The 25,228-nt window shown below is 39.4% G+C and overlaps 1 protein-coding gene across 1 annotated transcript; it reads left to right on the top strand.

Annotated features, from left to right (window-relative positions):
- TNFSF4 (TNF superfamily member 4) lies at window positions 1-19,988 on the top strand. The gene is made up of 3 exons (XM_029933073.1): window positions 1-476; window positions 16,520-16,568; window positions 19,238-19,988. The coding sequence occupies exons 1-3, from the start codon at window positions 324-326 to the stop codon at window positions 19,585-19,587; spliced, it is 552 nt and encodes a 183-aa protein (XP_029788933.1). The 5' UTR covers window positions 1-323; the 3' UTR covers window positions 19,588-19,988.
- Window positions 19,989-25,228: the final 5,240 nt, after the last annotated feature.

Raw genomic sequence — 25,228 nt, 5'->3', positions numbered from 1 at the left:
ATGACTGTCATTTCGCAGTCACTCAAATCAGAACTGGAATGCCACAAAAACAACTCCCTGTTAGCCCAGAGAAAAAAAAGAAAGAAAGTAAAGGGGAAATTCAGATTAGTCACAAAGAAGTTCCCCCGCCTGCCTGCAGAAGCTGCAGTGTTAAAACTGAGAGAGTGCACTCTGCTCTTTCAATTGCCTCTTATCTCTGGTCCCAGGACCTCCCTGTATTTTCTGACTGATAAGCTTGGTTTTCCCTTCCCCTCCTTCTTTGTGGGGAAGAGCTCAGTCCTCCCTCAGTCTCCCCTTTGCTCCCTTGCATCCAGATTGTGAAGATGGAGGGGGTCCAACCCCTGGACGAGAATGCGGGAAACATAGCAGGGCGAAGATTCCAGAGCAACAGGCTATTGCTGGTGGCGGCTGTAATCCAAGGCCTGGGGCTGCTCCTGTGTTTCACCTACATCTGCCTGCACTTCTATGCCTCCCAGGTAAGATGCTCCACCAGGCCCTCTGTTCCCTCCAGCTTGAGCTGATGGTAGCCCAGCAGCTACAAGGTCCTTTGGAAATAGTCTGATGTCAAAATTCTTGATAGCCCCCCTACCTGCCCCTCAGTGATTGTAAAGTGTGGTCAAACACCCTCCTTTCTCTTCCTTCCTTCTTTTCAGTAGTGGCAGTGGTGGGGCACAGTGGAGGTAGGGCAAGGGCGCTACTTATGGATTCTTCTTTTCTTCCCAGTGCAAGAATCTTGGCATTCCTTTATGAGCTGTTGCTTTGAAGCGTGGAGTCACTGCTATACTTGCTTTACCCATTCCGCTAGTAAGCCTCTGATCAGGGGATTGATATGAAAAGGAAATAAGCAAGGGACCAGTTCCCCCTTTCCACTGTGTTCATAAACCCCATAGGTGATTTGTTTTTGAAGAATGCTGAAGGTACCAATATTAAGTTCCTTTAAATAGCTAACCTGTGTATTTTAAGGGCACAGATGTGCATATTCACGTGCAGATGCACACCAGGCCAATACTGACCCCAACAACCTAATCAGAGATTGTTTTTCAGCTGTTCTTTGCCAGTCATAACCTACAGACTTCACTTTGTCTTTTTCCCACTTTGTCCAATGCACTGTGTAGCGGGTGACCATCTTTCTAAGATATTCTTTCCCCTTTTCCTTCTCTTTTTTCTGGTCCCTTTTCCATTATTTTAAAAATTTACTTGTTTATATCTACAAACATTATTAGGTCTGTAAGGATGCTTTTGACTGCAGGAGATTCCACTGAAAGGGAAATCAATGTATAGTCATCCCATGGACCCTTGCTGGGACTAGTCTGGCCATTCTTGGTTCCTTGGCAGGTTGCTTTAGGCTAGAAAAGTGTCTCCCTGGGAAAGGTAAGACAGTAGGAACTTTCATTTATGATGGCTATGTCAGAGACTTGGTCCCTTAAAGTAGATCAGGATAAGATAAGCAGAGTCCTAGCCAATGCCTGGGCTTGTCTTTGTCTACAGGAAGTAGGGGTTTTTGGTGCACAGAGGCCAGCAGGAGTGCAGTTGTGATCACTATACTGCAGAGAGGGCTCGTGTTCCTAAATTCCAGAAGCATGGCTGGTGTCTTGTCGGGTCTGCAGACCAGTGAGTACAAGATTCCAGTCCTCTCTTGATCCTGCCACACATTCCCTTCTTGGTGCAGAGCCCCTTGGGTGATATTAGAGTAGGCGATTAGAGGGGAGGGCCGGGGGAGGAGCAACGTGTCCATGGCAGGATGCCTAAAACACAGACCGGAATTAGGCTTTTCTGAGAAGAAAACAAAGAGAATGACCAAAAATAGAACAGCTGAGCTGTATTCACCAGGTCTGGGAGCCCTGAAAGTGCTTTTCAAACAACCACAGTGTTACATATTTCCTTACACTGTGGGATGATAAAAAGACAAGACAGATGGCCCAGTCAAGGCTCACAATTGCACCAGGGCTCTGAGCAGGAGAGAGGAAAAGGTGAAACAGATCTATAGCCAGTTGGTGGCCGGGCCACCCTGGACTGTCAAAAGTTAGGAGATTCTGAGAAGGAGAAGGGTCTTCTCTGGCAAGCCACCCAGTGACTCTGTGGACAGAGCTTGGAAGGAAACCTAAGCATGTGTTTCCAGGATGCTAGAATTCACAGTGAGCCAATCTCTGGGAGAGAATTAGCTTTCTCTGGTCTTGGCACAGAAATGGAAGCAAAGACATAGGAGGTATGTTAGAGCTATTTTCTCAAGAAATGTGCTCTCATACATTCAGAATAGAGAATTTTTTTGGCACAGATATTTGGATTTCTTCACTTGACATTATTTTTCATTTTTTTCTTATGTCTTAACTAGACTGTCTTAGCTAACACAATTTCTTGTACTATTGTAGGACATAATGGATCCTTACATTTAATCTCATTTAGTCTATTAGGGGGAAGAATAGCATAGATGGGTCATGTGTATCCTCCCTGTATCAAATGGTTGTGGTGGCAGTGTGTGTGAGTATGTGAGTGTGCATGTAAGAGGGAGAGACAGAGACAGAGACAGAGAAGGGTAGCTCTTGAAAAAGGGACATAGACTCGCAGCCTTCCTAAACTCATTGATAGGATTGTTATTGATAGGATTGTTATCAGTTGAAGGATGGGGTTGGTGGTGATATAAATCAAACCCTTACTTTTATAAAACATGATATTCCAGGGGCGCCTGAGTGACTCAGTCAGTTGAGTGTCCAACTCTTGATTTAGGCTTAGGTCATGATCCCAGGATCATGGGGTCAAGCCCCATATTGGCCTCCGTGCTGAGCATGGAGCCTACATAAGATCCTCTCCCTCTCCCTCTCCCTCTCTCTGCCCCTCTCCCCTGCTCACACAACCTCTCTCACTAAAATAAAATAAAAAACAAGAAACAACCACATGATATTCCAGTGATATGTTTAAAGGGTGAAACTGAGCGGAAATGCTGATCATTCATTCAGTTAAACTGGATCTCTTTTATTGTGGGAAAACATATTTGGAAAATAATCATGATTTTTCTTAATTTCCTAGATTTAACTTTGAGCTCCATAAAATAACTGCCTACATGTAGAGCTCTATAAACAATACAGATTTAGCTATTAAACTTCACTTGACACTGGACTTTCTCTTCGAGTTTATTTAATAACCTTTTGTTCTCTCACCAGTCTGTCAAGTTTTATTTACTTACATGAAAAGCAGAAGTTTGAACTTTTGAGATATGAGAAAAAAAGATAGATCTTACCCACTCCTTCTGTAACTTCCCTCTTTGGGCCTTGATTTACTCATTCTAACACAAGGCAGTTGGATCACATGAACAGAAAGATCTCTTTCAGCTCAATATCCTGTGAGTATGCAGTTCATATACATATTTATAGAATGGGTATGAGAATTGGAGAAATATAAAATATAAGTGAACAGATTCTTGTGTCTAAGCTTATGATTTATGCCTCTTAAGAAGGGACTGGGAGAAATGGAATGTGCACACATATTTGTAATTTGTACTTATTCATACATCATGCACCTACTAGCTAACCTAATATGGGTTACCTAAATGCCTTATTTCGAAAGGAGAAAGAAGTGGATGCCTTAGAAGTATATTCATGATACAAGTTAAAAAATTGAGTGTTTCTGTCACTAAAGCCAATATACATTTTTAGATACTTATTGGGACTACTGTTTAAAATGTCAGGCTCCCAGACATATCTGTAGTTTCAGCTGGGAACAATGGCAGAAAAAAGCTGACCGATGCATGGAGTTTATGTAAATTATATCCATGTGCCTCTGGGCTTCTGAGGCTGGGGCTCTTCCAAGATTTGTAGCACCTTTACTATAGCACTTGATATAGATGAGGGCTTTTAGTGATAATTTTGTTTTGAGAGAGAGAAAGAGAGAGTGAGAGCACACACATGGGTAAGCACATACTTGAGCAGGGAAGGGGCAGAGAAAGGGGGAGACAGACCATCTTAAGGAGTCTCTATGCTCAGTGGAGTCTGACGCGGAGTTTGGTCTAATGACTCTGAGATCTGGACATGAGCTGAAATCAAGAGTCTGGCACTGAAATGACTGAACCACTGATAATTCTTCAGCAAACTCCATGGTGCAAGGTTGACATTCTTACCATGTTTACTGCTGGGAAGAACAGAAGTGGAGGTACCTGTTAAGTGAGTTGGCCTCTTCTGTACCAGCAATGCCCAGGATTAGAATTCATGGTTTCTTGATGAAATGTCAGGCTGTAACTTGGACTTTTATTTGTATCATTTAGGAAGAAAAAGAGATGTTTTTTCTTGAAAAATCTTGTCTCAGATTAGCTCAATTTAAACGCCTCCCCATGCAACCTAACACGTTTTTAGACATTCTTTTTTTAGTAACATGCAAATAAGTGACTACTGATACAACTGAGCTTGCATTTCATAAAAAATTCTGTGAAAATTAAAAAGAAACATCTGAAGTATTGAACTGATTTGTTATTAAGTATTTTCAGGTTCTTAGGGGCAGTACTGATAAAAACATATAGAATCTTTGGATTTTGAGCAGGCATTAGACATAGTCTATTTAGAGATAAAAGTCCAGAACTCATAGCTGGTAGAAGCTCGGGGAGCAGGTAATGCTTCAGCTGATATTAGAATAAAGGGGAAATTCTTTAAATGGACAAGGGAGATGGTGTTGGGCAGGGGCAGAAGGCTTTTCTTGTTGAGAATGATTGAAGTTAAGTGTTCACAGGGAATGGTGGCAGATGAGGCTGAAAACTTAGGTGGGGGCAGATCACAAGGGTCTTGTCACTCGTGCTAAGGGAGCACACTTTATTCATTAATTTGCAAAAGAAAATACAGGAAAAGTTACTACAATTGTTGCTTCTCCAAATTTCACTTCTCTTCTGTGGCCTGACTTACTGGCAAATACAGAAAGTGAACGAAATCTCATATGGCACTAGGGGGCACCACAGTAAAACTAACCATTCTCAGACTTACTGATTTATTTTTAAAGAGCCTATTTCTCAAGAAGCTAAGTGCTGATCCATGTGTAAGAGGATGAACAGTACCTGGGGGCCTAACATTGGTCACTATTTTCACAGTGATGATATTTTCTAAGTGAAAATTTTAGATATATGTTCTCACCCACATATTCAAAGTAGGACAGAGTAATTTGGACCAAGATCATACTGGAAAATGCCACATGCATATACAGATATAGAAACAAACATATATACACACACACAAGAAATCTGGGAAATTAGCAGAAGGGCTGGCTCTTGATATACACCCAAGAATATAATTTCCCGGTTCCTTTTCTCTGATGTCAGCCCCTAGCTACTAGCACCAACTAGACCCAGCCTTGCCCAGGGCTGATCATCCTGCCCTTCCAATTCTAGTTCTTTTAATGCAATTCCTATTTAGTAATTCCTCTTGCAATTACTTTTGTGCACTTCACTCTTACAGAAACTGCCATTTTCCACCCTCCTCCGGTGCAATTCCTTTTTAGTAATTTCCCTTGCAATTACTTTTATGTCTTTCACTCTTACAGAAACTGCAGCTTCCCACCCTTTTCAGGGATTCTTCATGAAAAATGAACATTAATCTTCTGGAGACATCTAGGTTAGAGAAGCCATGTACAATGTTGTTTTTATGTTATATTTGGTGAATGAAAAGAAACAACTGAACTACATAGTAGAAAGGTTACTTCCCAGTCCCAGGTGAAATAGATGGTCCCAACACCTAGAGCTTGTGTGTTTGTAGCCACCCATACTTTTGATATCCATATCTTTTCAAATGAAGGAATCAAAACACTCCCTTATATGAAATTATAAAACATCTCAAAATTTTGGAGGAGCTGTTGGTATACAGGGACAGCATGCTGGACCAGGAACTAGATGACTGTTCAGTCCAGCCTTTTAACTGCATGACTCTGGGTAAATTCTGTAAAATTCCCAGAGCATCAGTTTAATCATTTCCAAAATCAGAATTTCGTTATTTTGAGAAGCATATGTTGTGTTACAGAGCTTTGTAAATGCTGAGATGATGATGATGATGATGATGATTACTATCATTATTCATGAACATGCTTCCATAAGCACAGGACCACTAAAATGTTTACTTTGTGGCATGGATACATATGCACACACATCCCATGACTCAAATCTCAGAAAGCATATCATAGTTAAGGTTAACCTCAGCCTTGTGAACCTTGACATTGATACTATAATTCTTAGGAATAAAAACAAGCCCCGAAACCCTTGTAATAATTTTAGCATTTTTGAACATAGATTTCTAAGTGAGAGCCCATGACTGTTTTAGAGAAGAAAGGAAGAGCAAAGGGGAGAATTTATGGAGGGATAACAGTGTTACAGGGTTAGTGTCTGAACATGGTTCAGGGATCTAAAATGATACACTTAGAACTTGGCCTCTTCCATCTCCCCCCAGTTGGATGGATATATTTTATCCAATTCTCCAATGACGTGGTTGCCAAATAGGGTAGAAAATTATGTCATCTTTTTCACAATACTGGAAACATTGGGGGTATGACTGGCATAATTAAAAATGGCTTTCAGCAGACGTTTCATTCTAAAATGTACCTTAGGTGGCTTATTAATTTGTATAAATTTATCTCGCTTTGATAACATGTGAACTCCAAGAACATACTCTGACTGATAGAAAAATGGACAATAGACTCAACCTTAATTTTCCCAAGACTAATATTATAAGCATTACATATGATAGTAATGCTTCCTTCATTCCCTAAATGTTGTACTGTATATGTGGGAAGTGAAGGTCCAGTGAGTTTATATGATGTACCCTCAGGGCTGGGCTTTCCTTAGGTATAGCTCCGGCACGGGTCTAGGAAGCCAGAGAAATCATCAAAAATCTGGATGAAGATGACAGTGTCACAAAAAATAAAAGCAAGCAGCAAAATAGTCATTAAGGGCAAATATAAAAACCTGCTTGGTTGTAAATAAGTTGTAAAACACATACTTTACAGTTAGATGTATATAAAATATATTTATAAATATATTTATAATTTTTTATATTTTACATCTATAAAATATTTTATGAATTTTATAAATTTATAAATATATTTTTACATATAAAATACATTTTAAATACTCATGTGTTGGGTGCTTAGTGTTTTAGCCTCAAAATCCCCCAAGGTTCTTTTTTTTTTAATGGTTTTTTAAAATTTATTTTTGAGAGAAAGAGAGACAGCATGAGCAGGGGAGGGTCAGAGAGAGAGAGACACAGAATCTGAAGACAGGCTCCAGGCTCTGAGCTGTCAGCACAGAGCCCGATGTGGGGCTCGAACCCACGAACCGTGAGATCATGACCTGAGCCGAAGCTGGAAGCTCAACCAACTGAGCCACCCAGGCACCCCAAACTCCCCCAAAGTTCTTAACCTGGCCCTGTATATGGCACAATGAAGATTGGGAACCCCAACATCTTTTAGGGGGGATAACTGAGGGTTATTGCTCCTGCTGTTATTTGCAATACCAGCCCCTTGTTTTTGCAGATCATTTCCATACTTTTGTCTTCGCCAAATCACTACCACATTGGAGGCAGCGAGACACATATTTGTGTCCAGTTTTCCAATGAAAATATTTAAGGCATGACAGACCTGCCTAGGTTTACATAGAAAAGTCAGGGTTAGAAACTAAGACTAGGTCTAAATTCTAGTCCTGTCTCTATTACACTTGGCTAAGACACCATGGCTCTCAGCTTTAAAAATTTTGTCTGGCTGTTTTAAAAGTTTTTTCCTTTTCTGATATTAGTAGTTTTTGAGGAAAATTTGAGGGAAAGATTTATGACCTAGTATCGTGGAGGAAGATTCTTTAAAAAAATTTTTTTTTACATTTATTTATTTTTGAGAGACAGAGAGAGACAGAGCATGAACAGGGGAGGGGCAGAAAGAAAAAAGAGACACAGAATCCGAAGCTGACTCCAGGCTCTGAGCTGTCAGTCTTGAACCCATGATCCATGAGATCATGACCTGAGCTGAAGTCGGACATTCAACTGACTGAGCCACCCAGACGCCCCAGAAGACTGTTTTTCAAAAAAGAGTTAAATCTATTTATGTGAACATAGATAACATGATCAATGAAGCTTTAAAAGTTGCATAATACCTCATAGGTTATTTTTATAAGATGGAATATTGCATGTGTGGTATATTCATAGATGAGAAAGGGAACCTCAATTTGGGTACTAGCTCATCTTTACTCTAAGCCTTATTTTCTCTCTTTTATTATTATTATTATTTTTTTAAATTATAAGGAGATTAGACTACATAAAGGCCTTTCTAATTCCATCAGACTCTGATGTGAAAGTGTGATTTGTCCACTACTTGTAACTATCTATTCAATCATGTGTTAGTTTTTTAGAGCTGCCATAATGCACTACCATAAATTGGGTGTCTTTAAAAAAAATTAATGTTTATTTATTTTTGAGAAAGAGAGACACAGCATGAGTGGGGGAGGGACAGAGAGAGAGGGACACAGAATCCAAAGTAGGCTCCAGGCTCTGAGCTATCAGCACAAAGCCCAAAGCTGGGCTCGAACCCACAAACCATGAGATCATGACCTGAGCCAAAGTCAGAAGCTTAACCAACTGAGCCACCCAGGTGCCCCCTAAAGTGGGTGTCTTAAAACAGCATACATATATTCTGTCACAGTGCTGGAGGGTAGAAGTTCAAAATCAAAGTGTTGCCAGGGCCATGCTTCCTCTGAAGGCTGTAGAGAAGAATCAATCCTTGCCTCTTTCTGGCTTCTGGTGACTCCTGGGAATCCTTCATCTTCCTTGGCTTGTAGTTGCGTTAACCCAAGCTCTGCCTCCTTCTTTGCCTCCCCATCTCCATGTGTGTACCGCTGTGTCCTCTCCTTTTGTTTTGTGGACACCAGTCATATTGGATGTAGGACCCACCCTAATCTAGCTGTTCCCATGTTAACTTAACTAATTACATCTGCAAAGGCCCTATTTCCAAATGTCAAATACTGAGCTTCCAGATGGATGTGAAGGGGGTAGGGGACACTATTCAAACCACGACCAACCACTTATCCATTTACTTGTTTAACAATATCTAATGGGTTATTACTTACTGTCAGACACTGAGGAAACAGTGGTGAGTGAGATATGGTCTTCTTTGCTGAGTTTCCAACACAGTGGGGAAACAAGATGGTTCAAGAAGCAATAACACAGTGTGTGAGACGTGTTAGGTAACCATATAGGGCACAGTGAGAAACTTCAGTAAAAAGCTTCAAGAAAGTTATCTACCTGCTGCAAAATCTGATTCCTTGACTGGGATTATAAAGTGAGCGTACTTTTCTTTTGCATTAGGTGCTTTATTTCTCTTTTATTCATTAAAAGATAGGCCTTAGATTTTTATTTTTCTTTGTTTTTAAAACTTTATTTTATTTATTTTTTTAAATAGTTTATTGTCAAATTGGTTTCCATACAACACCCAGTGCTCTTCCCCACAAATGCCCTCCTCCATTACCACCACCCCCTCCTCTTCCCCTCCCCCTTCAACTCTCGGTTCATTTTCAGTATTCAATGGTCTCTCAAGTTTTGCATCTCTCTCTCTCCCCAACTCTCTTTCCCTCTTCCCCTCCCCCTGGTCCTCCATTAGGTTTCTCCTGTTTTCCTGTTAGACCTATGAGTGCAAACATATGGTATCTATCCTTCTCTGCCTGACTTATTTCGCTTAGCATGACACCCTCGAGGTCCATCCACTTTGCTACAAATAGGCCTTAGATTTTTAAAAAACTTTTTGAGTATTGTTGACATAAAATGTTACATTAGTTTCAGATGTACAACAGAGTGATTCAACTTCTCTATGCATTTACTATGTTCACCACCTATCTCCATACCTTGCTGTACTTTTTACTCCTACGACGCATTCATTCCGTAACTGGAAGTCCCTAGCTCCCACTCCCCTTCACCCATTGTTCTGAACCCTCCCATATCCATCAATTGTTCTCTGTATTTATAGATCTGATTCTGCTTTTCTTTCTTTATTTGTTTTGTTTTTTAGATTCCTTATATGAGCAAAAGCATATGGTATTTGTCTTTGGTTTACTCCACTTAGGATTGTACCTTCTATATCCATCTATATTGTTATAAATGGCAAGATCTCATCCTTCTTATGGTTGCATAATATTCCACTATCTATATCTATGCCTATGCGTATGCTTCTGTCTGTCTACCTACCTACCTACCTACCTACCTACCTACCTACCTACCTACCTATCTTTATACCTAATAGGAAAGGCTTTAGTTTAAAATGTCATTGTCATTGTCTCAGGTCATGATCTCAAAGTTGTGAGATCAAGCCCCACCTTGGGCTCCATGCTAAGAGTGGATCCTGCTTGGGATTTTCTCTCACCGTCTCTCTCTGCCCTTCCCCTCTGCTTGTGTGTGCATTCTCTGTCTCTCAAAATAAAGAAACTTAAAATGAAAAACAATAAAAAAGAATAAAATGACATTGTCACCACCATGATCAACCCACAGATGATTTTTATCAGTCACCAATCCCAGCTTACAGTAGAATATGCTTGAGGATTACTTAGGCTCATGCTAATGAGGCTAAGAGCTTCACTGCACAAAGAACACTAGAGAGATTTTTGATTGTTCACTAAGCATCAGAGGGGGCCTCTTGGGGAGGAGGCCCACTGCTTTTATTAAAGCAGAGGGATTTATTGTGTAGAAAAGATCTGCTCAAACGTCTTCTTAATCACCCATTCTCTTGGGATTTCTCTGGAATCTTAAAATCCCCCACAAAACACTCTTTATTCTAAGAGGTTTTCAGAGCCACCCATCTTCATCTCTAAGAAGTGTACCTTTGGGGATACAGTTTTATGAATACACAAGCCTCCCTGGCCAAAGTACCCGTTTTTGCCCATTCTTCCCATTCCTTTCTCTGAGTGGGCTCATGAACCTCCCTGATCAGAGGAGGCTGTTTCCAATGAGTGCACACACACATTCAGCAGGATGAGAGTCTACCTCCCCAGTCTACTGTAATTAGTTAAATATGGAAAATTCCATCTTTCTTTTCAGAGGCTCCTTGTGACATACTTTGACAGCTTGTGAGGTTGTGCTTTCATGAACTCTTAGGTCTTCTCTATTGACATGCAGCCCAAGGTGGAGGAAGGAGAGGTTCACATCCCAGTGGAGATGGCATGGTGAACAAGGGAGTCCCCCTTACAGATCTGTTTCCCCACCATCCAACACTGATTCACACCCCAGTGCACTCCCACATAGGATCCTGACACTGTGGCCTGATATCAAGTGAGGAAGGACAAGGCCCACATAGTTGAGTATGGAGCCCACTTCCTGATTTTGTATTTGATGAGTATCATTCCCTCCTGCCATAGATGTCCCTCTCCAGGACAAACGACAAATGCATATAAAGGTTGCAGCCTCCTGCCACTTCCCAGTGAGTCAGAATTAGAAACATACTCTCCAAAGATTAGCCCTTGAAAGAAGCAGCACGTTTTTGGGAACTTGGTACAGACTACTAGGTAAACTCTAGCTATCAGACATGTCCCATCCATGTTCTTGGACAGCTCAGTGCTCAAGATGCTAAGAGAAGCCAGGAAAGGACCTAATTCTGTTGTAGCACTTGCTTGCTCTCTACTTTATACTTGTTCATGGGCCTGCTGCTCCATGCCAGGACAATTGTACCTAATCAGAGCCTAGCTAAAGGTTTTGCCAACCTGTATAATCCAGACAACCTTGTAGAATTTTCTGAAGAGTTTTTTTATGGAGAACTTCTGGATATTTTAGAGATAGCTGAATATTTTGATAACCATCTAAAATCTAATATTGTATTCCTCATTAGTATTGATGATGAAAACAAATCAAATTAATCTTGGAACCTCAGACAAATATTTCCATAGCTTTTTTTTTTAGTGTTGTTTTTTACTCTTAAGATAGTATAGGATAAAGTGAAAAGTTATTATCAGGGACTGGAGTTCAACTAAATTCAAGTTAATACCTGTTTATTCATGAGCAAGTTCTTAAGAGCACTGATTCTCATTTTCCTATCTGCAAAACATAAGTTATTATTATTCATACTTAATAGGCTTATTTTGAGCAGCAAATGAGGTAATGATTCTGAGAAAGAATAACTTAATGCATGGCATGTTCTTAATAAATGGCAAGTTCTTAATAAATTTTTATTCTTTTTCTTGAATACCAAGAATGGTCTCATTTCTAGACCTTTCTTCCTTAGAATGTCTTTTGCTTATCTGGTCCCTTTCTCTCTTTCAAGGCTTCTGTTCAAGTCTTTCCTTTTTGAGCTGCCAAAGCCTGCAGTGATATTTCGGTTCTCTGAAACTTTATCACATACACTGTCTATTGACTTTTTCCAAAGGTTTTATGTAGAAGGAGGGTTTTATTTCTTCAACTGGGATATAAATTTGTCAAAAATAAGAATTATGTGCTCTATTCCTTTGTGTTCCCAGAGCTGAACTGAATGCCTGCCACACAGCAGATACTCAGTAATTATTGATGCTGTTTGAAACTACCAAATAATATGACAATCATATTATTTAATCAACTACCAAATAATTCAGTAGAACAAACATTTCTTCTTTGCATCAAGGAAATAATTTCCTTTATATTCATGCTTCTGAGACCCCTTCATTCAAACATCAGGACTATACTTTTTCCAATATGCTTGACCTACATGAGTTTGCATTTCACCTTTGAGAATGATGTGGGCCCTTCAGACTTTCCAGATTAAAGAAGTTTTATTCTATAGCTTGTTCTTACCTGGAAGCTCTCTGGGACCTTTGATGGTTTCCCTTTTCCTTTAGTTCTGGGGAGGATCTGAGGATTTTGCTTTTCTTGACATTAAAAAAAGACCAGGTTTGTTTGCATGTGGGTAAAATAAATATTTTCTGATTGTTTTTGGTAATCTTTCTCATGAAGCCCAAATCCTTTTGTACCATTTCTTTGGGTTACAGAAAAGCCAGAGAGCTAATATTTCAGGATTTTGATAGTCTTTATTCATTATTTTATTAATTCCTTCATTTCATATTCATATATAAGGCTTGAGTAATGTTGTGCTGAATAAATTAAGAACATGGCATGGATCTTGTCTTCCATGTGCATCCAAGAATAATAGCTGACATTTGTTGACTCCAAGAATATTCCAGGCCATGTGCTGAAAATTCACACATATTATATTATTTGATCTTCTTTCACTCTAAAATATAGATTTTATTATTTCCATTTTATAGATGAAAAAACTGAAATCAGCAAGTTAGTACTATTTACCAAGGTCATACAGCTAAATAGTCTTGTAGAGAAGATGAGACTTATATCCAGTGGTGGTAGAATGGAAGTCAATAGAGAGTTTTGCTTTATTTTGTTTTTTACATTAAAATCCACTCTTGGTTTTGTACATCCTATGGATTTTAGCAAATGAATAATGGCATGTAACCACCATTACAGTATCATACAGAATAGTTTTACTACTCTAAAACTTTTGTACTCTACCTATTCATCTCCCCCTCCTCCCTAATTCCTGGTAACCACTGATCTTTAACTGACTCTATAGTTTTGTTTTTTTCAGAATGTTCTATATTTAGAATCATACAGTATGTAGCCTTTTCAGATTGGTTTCTTTCATTTAGTAATATGCATTTAAGATTCCTCCATGTCTTTTCATGGCTTCATAACTTATTTCTTTTCAGCACTGAGAGTCCAATATCTGGATATACCACAGTTTGTTTATCCATTCACTTACTGAAGAACATCTTAGCTGCTTCCAAGCTTTGACAATAATGAACAATGCTACTATAAATATCCATGTGAATAGAGGGACTTTAAATACTCACTGTACAAGTGCAGAAGCCAAAAATCAGGGAGGGACCTGATTTAGGCCTTGAAGGTAGTGATATTTTGATGGATGGACACAGATGGAGAGACATTCTTGGCAGAGAGAACAAAGGAGGCAGGTAATTTTTAAATGCTTGTCAGGCTGACTGCTGGGTGCTTTCACGTTATCTTATTTAAACTCTGCAGTGATCTGGAACATTCCAATAGCAATATTATGCCACATTTTCATACAGATGAAAACTAATGCTCAGAAACAGTATATAATATCTCCAAATTCGCAAAGCTAGATAAGTCACAATTTGAACTGAATCTGACTTCCAAGCCTGTGCTCTCTGTCTCATCCTACCAGGATCTAGTCAAGGGCAAAAAGAGTAGAGAAAACAGTTAGCTAGGGCATAAGACATGGAAAGGATATGTGTGGCAAGTAAGCTTGACAAGGAGGTTGGAGCCAGGCCATGGAGAGTCTGTTGGGAAGGTATTTCAGGGAAATGGGGTAGTGTGAGGTAATCAAATATGGAGGATGAAGGGAAAAGTGGAAGGGCACAGAAGAAGAGGAAAGAATGAACATTTTACTTTATTTTACAACATTGCTTAGACTTGATGGTATTGATGCCAAGAAGAAAACTTCTGAGAATATGTAAATGTCTAATACTAGTCAATCTTCAGGAGAAGAAACAGGAAACAGGAAACCAGAGTCTGGAGTTCTGTTAGATCTGCCCTAGAGAGGAAGCCACGTGTGCTTTCCTTGTTGTCTCTCAGCATTTCAGTCTCAGAGAATGTCCTCTTGGCTACAACTACCCCTACTTCATCGGGGTACTTCAAAATATTCAGAATTTCCTTTGATCTGCAAGGAGCTTTTGGAACTTTTGCAGAGTCAGCCAAATAATTAAGTCATAAGGGCTTTTGATATAAATTTGGACGAAGAGCCTTTGTGTTTTTCTCTTTTATTAAAATTGACTTAGCACTGCAACTTTTAAAATCCAAATCATGGACAGTTAATCCTGGAATAAAGGCCTGTGATCTTCTGGTAATTTTTAATGATGAAAAAACTGACTTCTAGGGAAGTTATGAAACTTGATTGGGATGACAACATATTTGCCCCACTGACATTAAAACCAAGGTTGCTGCATGCTGAGTCTTGTGCTCTGTGCTCTTCCATGGGCTGCTTCTGATTTTAATAATGTGGCCACTCATGCTAGGACTGACCAGCTAGAGAGCAGTGAGGGCATTTATTTAGTCGGGGGATTATGGTAATAATGTAATATGCCTTTTGAGAAGCCCTCTTCCAGAACATTGCCTTAAGCACACAGGATACTAATTTAGCAGTCACAGTTTACGGAGGGGAGGGAACTATAGACTCTCAAATCGCCCAAGTCAACATGTCTGTCCATGTGCTTACCACTGGCAGGCCTCAGAAAGGCTCTTCATTCTTCCTCCACTGCCTGTTGGTTTCAGCTCGGTAAAGTTTGTGATATGACTTATAAGGGAAGTTGGGAATTCCTCATGTGTGTGGGCAGTCAACAGTGGAAACCATCTGACTGCAGCCACTACTGTGCCAGGAGAGTGGGAAGCAGGGAATCCACACTCCAGGGCATGGAAACAAATCCCTCCCCATGCCTTTGAGCAGTATGTCTTGCCAAAAATCATGTGAGAAGAGATGTTGTTCCTGGCAGGAGCAATAGGTGGTGCTTTTTGTTTTTGTTTTTGTTTTTTTTTTTTTAAGCAGGTAACACAGGCATGGTACAAAATTTTTAAAAATATAAAAAAAAGTAGACCGTGAAAAGTAAGCGTCACTCCATTCCTGACCTCAGGCTTCCAATTCCATTTTCCAGAAGCAATATTAATGACCTGTTTTCTGAGCATTCCTTCAGATATATTCAATGCCCAGATAAACATTATTAATATTTTTTAACATGCATGGTAATATGTTTTATACATTATTTTTCCCCACTCTTTTTTTTTCACTTCTTGGATTTTGGAGATGCTCCATATTGAACTGCTTTATTCTTTTAACCATAATATTACTATAGACATTTTATTTATTCAGGCTTCCTTTCTTCATTATTTTACCTCTCTCTTGCTGTTGAGTACTCTCTTGGTTCAAGTTAGGTTTTTTAAGCCATTAAACAAAAGAGGAAGAGCCCATGTTAGAAATATATGCACTCAAATCTACTGAATTCTGAAGGATTAGGCCAGTTTCTATGGCCCGCATGAACTGAAGACAGGACAATCTTACTCCTTCCTGTGTGGCAGTGAAAGAACAAGTAGCCAGGAAACTTCCAGAATTCACTCCCAGTACATTCTGGGAGTTTGTGACCATGGTAGATTGATTGGTCACAGCCTTCTGCATGAAGGGATCTCTGTGACTGAATGGATTTCTCAAGATGACTATTAAATGCTTTGTTATCCAAAATGGGAATGTGGGGCTCAGAGAGCCAAAAACAATATACTAGAGATGGGTTTTGCAGAGATGAGGACAGATCTTAGATGCTTGCATGACAGAATACTCCTGGCTCATCTGAGGAGATGTTATAGAAAAGCAAGAGAGCAGGTACAAGTCTGGGTCTAATCTTCATAGAAAAAATGGTCTCTTGTCAAGTCATTCCTTCTAAGCTCCTACATTTCTGCTTCATAGGATATGACTTGTCAATTTCATTTGTTCACTTTTTCCCCCTAAAAATATACCCTTTTTCCTCCATCAGGTGCCACCTCAGTATCCTCCAACTCAAAGTATCAAAGTACAATTTACCAGTAAGTATTGTTCAATTGACTCATGTTTTTATTCTTTCTTTCTCTCTTTCTCTCTTTCTCTTTCTCTCTTTCTTTCCTTTCTTTTCCTTCCTTCCTTCCTTCCTTCCTTCCTTCCTTCCTTCCTTCCTTCCTTTCTTTCTTTCTTTCTTTCTTTCTTTCTTTCTTTCTTTCTTTCTTTCTTTCTTTCTTTCTTTCTTCTTTTCTTTCTTTCTTCTTTATTGTTTATCCATTCATTCTGAGAGAAAGACTGAGTAGGGGAAGGGCAGAGAGAGAGGAAGACAGAGAATCCCAAACATGCTCCACACTGTCAGCATGGAGCTCTGCGTGGGGCACAGTGACACAAAGTGTGAGATCATGACTTGAGCTGAAATCAAGAGTTAGAAGCTTAACTGACTGAGCCACCCACATGCGTCTGATTCATGCTTTTAAAAGAATCTTCTTTCTAGTGTCTTAAATTCTTTCAGAAAACAGGTCTCTCCCTATCCTTGGTAAGTATGAAATCCTGCAGTTGTTAGAGCCTGCATGCTGTTTTCATTAGGGACAAAGAAAATGTATAAAAAAGAAAAGGGAGTAACTAGTTACCAAATTATGTGCTTGTCACTGTCTTAATCACTTTATATGCCTCTCAGGAACCCTCTGAGTAAGAATTATTTTCATTTTTTTAGGTAAGAAAACTAAGGCTTTACTCTCACAAAGATGACTTTCTGACATATCATTTCCCACTAAATTGATTATAAGACAAGATTCTGTCTTAATGAGAGGTGGGGAGGTCCCAGATATGAAGGCAAGGTGATCCTTTAACTATCAGGAGAGCATTATTTGGATCCATGATTAATATTAGGACAATCACCATTGGTTTCTATATGGATATTCATTTGTTTATTAAGTTCTTCTGAGCCTGAAGGAAAGTATATCTTGACCTCCAAAATTGGTCCTCAATTTCAATTCAAAGTATGCCACCTGGGCCTCATATAAAGCAAGAATTACCTGAATTGTGCCCAAGAGTGGAGACTATTCTTTCCTATGACTAAGGGAAATGGACCAAAGTAGTAGGTCTGTGCTGGGAGCCATTTCTGAAATAGAAGCAGGTTTGCAAGGCTTTCCACGGTCAGATGGTGATGGGCATCTACACCCACTCAACCCCCACTCAATTTCTGCTTGAGCACCGACCCCCAAGGTGCCTGACTGACTGATACTAGGAGTGACTTGCCTTCTAAAAATATCTGAATTGTACTTAGTGTAAAAACTTGTTATAGGAATTTCTTCTTTTATGATTATAGGAGCAAATGTTACATTTCCTGAGGAAATGTTTTTCTTCCCCTGGAAAACAGGCTAATTGACTCCTGCTCACAAAAGAACTAACTTTTGCCTTTGCTATGCTAAAAAATGTCTTGTATTTGAATGCTAAAGATCCTTTCCTTCCCCAAGTGATAAGTATCTAGTCACCTACTTCAATTACTATTGATAAAGGTTATACATGAGTCTCCGACCAATCTATGTTCTGGGAAATTTTTACATAGCAAAAAATTTGTTATCAGAAATCATTGTCTAAGACCATTACCACTTCTGTTTTGTGCCCCATACATTTTTTTCAATAAATAAGGCTGACTCTCAGAGCAGAGATGCCTGACTGAAGTGCAGAGATGCCAGCCAGCAGTGCAGAGATGCCTGCCTGCTGATCGGAAAGAACCTCGTGGCTCTCTCATTCCCTTCCCCATTTGCCTAATCCCATCTCATTTGTGCCAACACCGTCCATCCTTCAGGGGAACCCTGGACCTGCTGGAGCTGGACTCCGGCAGATCTGAGATGTGGTTGCTTGGCCATTCAGGATGATATTGTGACTGAGGAAGAAATAAAAGAAATTTAGTATTTTTGCCTTACACTTGGAATGGCCCTACACAAAGCTACCCAAAGCTATCAATCTGTGTCCTCATCCATTATCTTCTTTCTCCTGTGGAAGTAACTCCTTCCAAAGCACTTTGCAGGAAAAACTAGAAATAAAACAGTAAAATATAGAAGCAGGTCTGTGTTATTAAACTCTTCCACCTGCATCTTACTGAGCAAAACTTAGCCCACAGACATTTTGGGCATAACAGGATTACTGAGCTTAAGTGACTGCTAGCAAAGATCAGTAGTAAATGCTGTTGATAAATCCAATGCCTTGTTCATGTGGTAAATTAACATTTCACAGTCAGGTGGACAGAGGATAGGGCAGTGTTAAGAGAAATTATTTTGTGTAAAGGTGGTGTTTAGGGCCTGGGCAGGGGGCACTCCTGCTACCCTTTGCCCTCGTCTATCCATTGAAAAAGGAAGGAAGCACTGAAGTGGCAACACCTCCTTGTTTTGAAAAATCAGGGAAACTTTGAAGTTCTATTTCCTGCCACTGGTCTGTTGTGACCACTGCCAATTGCTCTAACCTCTTAGTTTGTGCCTCCCAACCCCATTCTGAAATCCTCTTGGCCACTAGTATTAGCTTTGCCTTTTTTTCCACTCTTCAGGTGAAGCAGACTCCAACCCTCATGTGGAAACACAATGGTCTCTTTTATTCTTTTCAAAATCTTACCCTATCATATTCTCTTCACATGGTTTTAGGCATATTAGAAGGTTGTTGGCCAGTACTGTGCTAAAAAATCATTCTTTTTTTTTTCTCCTTGCCCTTCCTTCCTTAGAGTGTGGGAATGACACAGGTTGCATCATCACATCTCCAGGCAGTGATGAAACTATGAAGGTGCAAGACAACTCAATCATCATCAACTGTGATGGGTTTTATCTCATCTCCCTGAAGGGCTACTTTTCTGAGGTGCTCAGCCTCAGCCTTTATTACCGGAAGGGTCGGAAACCTCTCTTCTCCCTGAGCAAAGTAAAATCTGTCGACTCCATTGGAGTGGCCTATCTGGCTTTCAAGGACAAAGTCTACTTTAACGTGACCACTCACAATACCTCCTACAAAGACATCCAGGTGAATGGTGGGGAATTGATTCTCATTCTTCAAACTCCTGGTGGATTCTGTGCCTACTGAGGATTTATTTGAGGGCTGCACCAAAGCCAACCACTAGCAAGAACACTGAACTGGGGTCGGACAGGACTCTGATTCTTCCTTGGGAGTGGAGAAGTCGTCCTAGCTTAGTTCCCACATGGGATGTGACCAGAAGCAGAGCCCCTAACTCAGGGATATTTAAAACTTATTTTGCATACAAACTAACTTTATTTATCTTCATACCTTCTAAATCATCTAGCCCTCATCCCTCCTGGTTGCCTCAAGCCTTCTAGTTACCTCTACAAAATGAGAAAATAATAGCCTCTTCCTTAAGACATAGTATTTCTATTGGTCAAAAAACTGTCATAATAAACTTTCTTTATTGAAAAAGACACTTGACTACCATTTGCTGGAAATTTGACATCTGGCTTTATCAAAATGAAGAGGACCAAGGAAGGGGCCATGAATCTGCCAAAGGTGGTATGGACCAAGCCCTGGCAGTCAGAGCTGTCTCTCCAAGATGAAATTAGTTGCTGTTTACATAGTACCTAAATACTTCTCTCATTTGGTGGAGTTCAAAAGGAAAATCATCTTGAGAACAGCTGTCAGGATTTGAAGACAGCCAGCTAAAGAATACTCTGTGCTCTGTGCTCTTTTCCCCCCTTTCTTTATCACTTTGCTATTCCAGTCCCCAATGTAATTAATAGAGATTCCCCTTCAAAGATGCTATGAAAAATCTCATCAGTGATTTCAGGAAAACCAAAAAATTTTCTAAACTTGGGAGAGTGAGATAATTGATTAGGGTTGTCTTTATCGCATAGAAGAGCAGTGAAACTGGACATCTCAGGGTAAAATTCAGTAAGAATTAAATCGTCTTGGAAGGAAAAGACATGCTTTGCCACTGTTTTCGGCAAAGCAACCCATGTGCATTCTCTCGCTTATGCTGAATACACAGTCAGTCCCATTTCTTACACATGTATGCCACATTGCTAACTTAAAAATGAAGCAATTCTTTTTTTAAATGCAACTTTATGTCGAGACACTGAGAAGCTATTATATGAAAAATACTGACATCTGTCTACAAACACCATCGTATCATATAAGATCTCATACTGATAATCAAGACTAGAATGACCAATAATCAGCCAATACCAATAAGGGAAAAGATCCCCTTATTTTTAATTTAAATGTCCCTCTTGATGCATCAGGCTTATGGCACTGTGGACAAGCATCCAGATGATTTGTAAGTTCTCAAGTTTTTGACAAATTTTTTAAATGGCAGCAAATGTTTTCCTCTCATTTTAAATAGAGTGTATAATATAACAGAATCTTTCTGAATGGTTTTGTGTCATCACAGTGATTGTACTGTGCTGCAGTACAGTGATATCTCCAGGATCTCCACGAGGGTGGAAGGCAGTGTGCCCCTACACTAAATGGCCTCAATTAGATTTGGATTCTTTTCTGTCTATTTAACATAGTTTTCCATGTGTTTTATCTATGTCTAACTATATTCCTGCCCCTGTATTTTAATCTGTTACGAAGAGAAGCTAAACAAAGATGCATCAAAGAAAGAAGCTAAATAAGAGAAATTGTGCATAAGAATAACCAAGCTCTGAGTGGCTGCCAAGGCACTCACAGAATCATGATCATGATAATAATCATAGGTAAACATTAGCAGAGAGTCTGCTGAGGATAAGGCGTTGGGCTAAATGCTTTACATGAATTGTTATGAGCAAGATACTCTGTGATATTTGTCTTGCCTACTCAGAAGATTTAAATCTCGTGTGTGTGTGTGTGTGTGTGTGTGCGCGCGCGCGTGTGTGCATGTGCATGCATGTGTGTGTCTCTTTGTTGTTGACTATGGTCTGCAAAGTTGAAGTTACTTAATGGGTGATATCTAATAAGTAAATGTTTACGACTTACATAATATTTAAGAAAATATATATTTACTTTTTAAAGTTTGGAATTTCTAACTATATTTCTCCTGGACATGCACATTCCAGGACTAAGCATAATTGTTATGTGGATTACCTGTCTTTGGTGTATGGTCCTTCCTCACAAATGCCCACTCCCTTCGGGTACACATGGATTGCTCTTCCCATGCTGACCTCCTTTGACCATGGAGGGATCTTATTTTGCCATGCACCAGCTTCACCCCCTCTCACACTTCTACCCATCAAAATATGTTTGTCCTCTTTAAGTCATTCCTTCAGAAAGATAATCAACCCTTCTCCAGAGACCATGAATTTTTGTGGAAAGAGAGCTGAATGAGAAGTCAGGAGATTGAAAATCTAATTTGATTCAGTCACGATAGTTAGTGACCTTAAGCAAGTAATTTCTCATTTTTGGATCCTGTTTTCCTCTCCTGTTAGATGATCATTTTAGAATCTTATATTCATAGTGCTAACTGTGAACCTACATACCAAATGTCTATGTGCTGGTCGCTGTGAGTCAAGACAGTCTTCTCTTAGACTACATGGATTTTTTTTCCTTAGACAAACTGACATTTTCCCTCAGCCTTCTTAAGAATTCTTTCCAAAAGCAGCTGCAAATGTTAACTTCATAACTTTCTATTTAGGGGATGGCTTAAGGAATCCCAACTTTTATCCAAATCATAACTTGTTAAGCACACTGGGCAGGTCCCCTGTTTTAAGAGATAATTTTGTAGTTAGTGCTTTTCTGGCTCTCAGGAAGTATTAATATTGATATTAATAATATAGATAATAATAATATTGATATTTACATGGAAACAAATAAAAGATTTCAGAATTCACTACTGGTTAAAGTGCTGCAGTTTTTATTTATCTTTCTCTTCCTTACTTTGTTATGATTAGCTAATTCCCTGATGAGGGAAGGATGGGGGAGGTCTTCCAGTTTCCTACCTACTTCCAATTTCAGCCATCAGAACTATGCCTGGAGATACAACTACCCTACCTCCCTCTTTGCTTTTGAAAAGACATTCACTAGAAGTCTTTAGGGCTCCTCTTCATAGTTCAAAAGACTGATTCAAATATGATTCTACTATGCACTCTTCTTTCCATCAGGAATTCTTGGCTCATTTCTAACCCTGGGATGATCTCTTTGAGTATTATGTCTCCTCTCCTTAGTAGTAATTATATCATAAACCTTACTATTCTCCTTATCTGTAAAATGGGGATATTAATGTATACCTTCCGGGGTTTTATTGTGGCCATGAGAGGACCTGGTCTATTGTCTGAAACATGGTTGGTCTCAATACAGAATAATTATTAATTTACAAAAGTTGCTTTAAGTGCCAAAGGAATAAAAGAATTATGGGGGTTTAGGATGGAGCGATCACTGAAGCATAATGGAAGAGACTTATAGGATTTAGACTGGAGAAGAAGGAAGGAGAACATAGCTGGGGAAGAACAGTATGTACAAAGGCAAAGGGTTAGGGATTCTCATGGTGTTTCCTGGGAACAAGGAGCTACCACTATGGTTATGGCACTCATTCACTCATTTCTTTATATGCACATATTCTATTTTTCTAAGACAGGAATTTGTGTTTTGTCATGGTTGGAGACAGGATTGATGGGTAGTTTGAGGATAAAATATCGGAGGTATAAAGACAAAGCTGAAAATTTTGGATCATGTCTTACAAAAGGAAACTGAAGGTTTTTGAATGAGAAGAATTTATCATGGCTTTGGAAAAAGTCTAAGTTTGGGGTGCCTGGGTGGCTCAGTCAAGCGTCTGACTTCAGCTCAGGTCATAATCTCTCCATCTGGGAGTTCAAGCACCGCATCAGGCTCTGTGCTGCCAGCTCAGATCTTGGAGCCTGCTTCAGATCTGTGTCTCCCTCTCTCTCTGTCCCTCTCCTGCTCACACTGTTTCTTTTTCTCTCTCTCAAAATAAGAAACTTTAAAAAAGAAAAAGAAAAAGTCGAAGATTTTGTCAACATCACTTTTCATTTTGACCCAGTTCATGGGAATATCTTACTTTCTGCCAGTTGAACAAAAGCTCCAAATTACTTTTACTAGAAAAAAATGAGAAAAAGAAATGTCATATTAGCCACATTTTTAATACTTTTGGGAAAAGACATATAGAAAGCTTCTTTTTTTTTAATTTTTTTATGTCTTTTATTTATTTTTGAGAGACAGCGTGAGCAGGGGAGGGTCAGAGAGAGAGGGAGACACAGAATCCGAAGCAGGCTCCAGGCTCTGAGCTAGCTGTCAGCACAGAGCCCGACACGGGGCTCAAACCCACGAACTGTGAGATCATGACCTGAGCCAAAGCCAGACGCTTAACCGACTGAGCCACCCAGGCGCCCCAGAAAGCTTCTTATTAAATTCAAAGTAAATGCTTAATAAAGACTACACTGGGTCATTTAAAAATATTAAATATTTTCTAAAAAGTAGTATTTAAAAAACTATCAACCTGAGATGTTATGAGCACTGAAAAATAATCCCTGGGGGATTTCAATCATTTTGCGCATTTATTTCTTTATTTATGTCTTAAATATACCGTTTCTAAAATTAAATTTTTGGCAGTACTTTGAAATTGCCTTCTTTTCTTTTCTTTTCTCTTTTCTTTTCTTTTCTTTTCTTTTCTTTTCTTTTCTTTCCTTCCTTCCTTCCTTCCTTCCTTCCTTCCTTCCTTTCTTTCTTTCTTTCTTTCTTTCTTTCTTTCTTTCTTTCTTTCTTTCTTTCTTTCTTTCTTTCTTCTTTCTTTCTTTCTTTCCCTTTCTCTACCCCACCCCCATAATTTTCTTTCCCTGGCAGTAGCCTCACTCACAGAGTATGTGGGTGGCTTGGAACCTCTCCCTAGAGTTCCTAGTAACTAGCCATGGTGGCTGTCACAGCCATTCATTCAACCTGTGATCCATGGGATCAAGACATGAAAGGATACTGGTAAAATTTAAATGTAATTATTATTTAGGAGAACTGACACAGGAAGCCTGTTCATGCTTTACCACCACAACGCCCCCCCCCCCCAACAAAAGCTGGTTGGATGGTCCTTTTCAATCTTGAAGGCATGGGATGTATGGCCCTTTAGATCTGATTGGTGCCTCAGGGAACAACTAAGGTAGCAGTCTATCTGGAAGCAGGCAGGGAGTTGATATGGGAAAAGGTTGCCAAGAATCTGGGTATTCCAGCTTTCTGCCATAGTCCTTGAAAATTCTGAAGCCATTGTGTATGAGCACAGTTAAATGTCCTGCCCAGCATTTTGGTTACTGGAACTAGTTGACTTTATTTACCTTTTCATGGCCCATCTCTGGGATAAAACAGAGGAATCTGAGCTGAAATATGGAATTTCAGCATTTGGGTTTCCCTAGAGTCATGTCAGAGCTGAGAAAATACTTTTACTTTCATATACACTCTCTCTATTGCTGACATATATAAAAGACCTTTCATTTTCCTATTGATTATGCTGTCTTGACCTTTGGTTTTTGAGGTTTGAGGTTAATAGAAGAACAATAACAAAATAAAAAGCAATCAATAAGACTCGATATTATAAAAATACAAGCAAAAGTAATCTCTAAAGATCATTTCAGTCCAGCTGTCTACTTTTATTTGGGGTGCACTATTTACTAATAAGAACATATATCAACTTAGAGATTTTTAGGATATGACAATCTGGATCTTCCCCTTATAATGAATTCTGAGAAGTAACATTCTTTAATCTTATGACCATTCCTTAAGGCAACCTGAACCTTTCAATTTA

Source organism: Suricata suricatta, chromosome 3 (genome assembly GCF_006229205.1).
Source record: "Suricata suricatta isolate VVHF042 chromosome 3, meerkat_22Aug2017_6uvM2_HiC, whole genome shotgun sequence".
NCBI lineage: Eukaryota > Metazoa > Chordata > Mammalia > Carnivora > Herpestidae > Suricata > Suricata suricatta.
The sequence above is the reverse complement of the archived record's forward strand: the minus strand, read 5'-3'. Positions and strand labels throughout refer to the sequence as shown.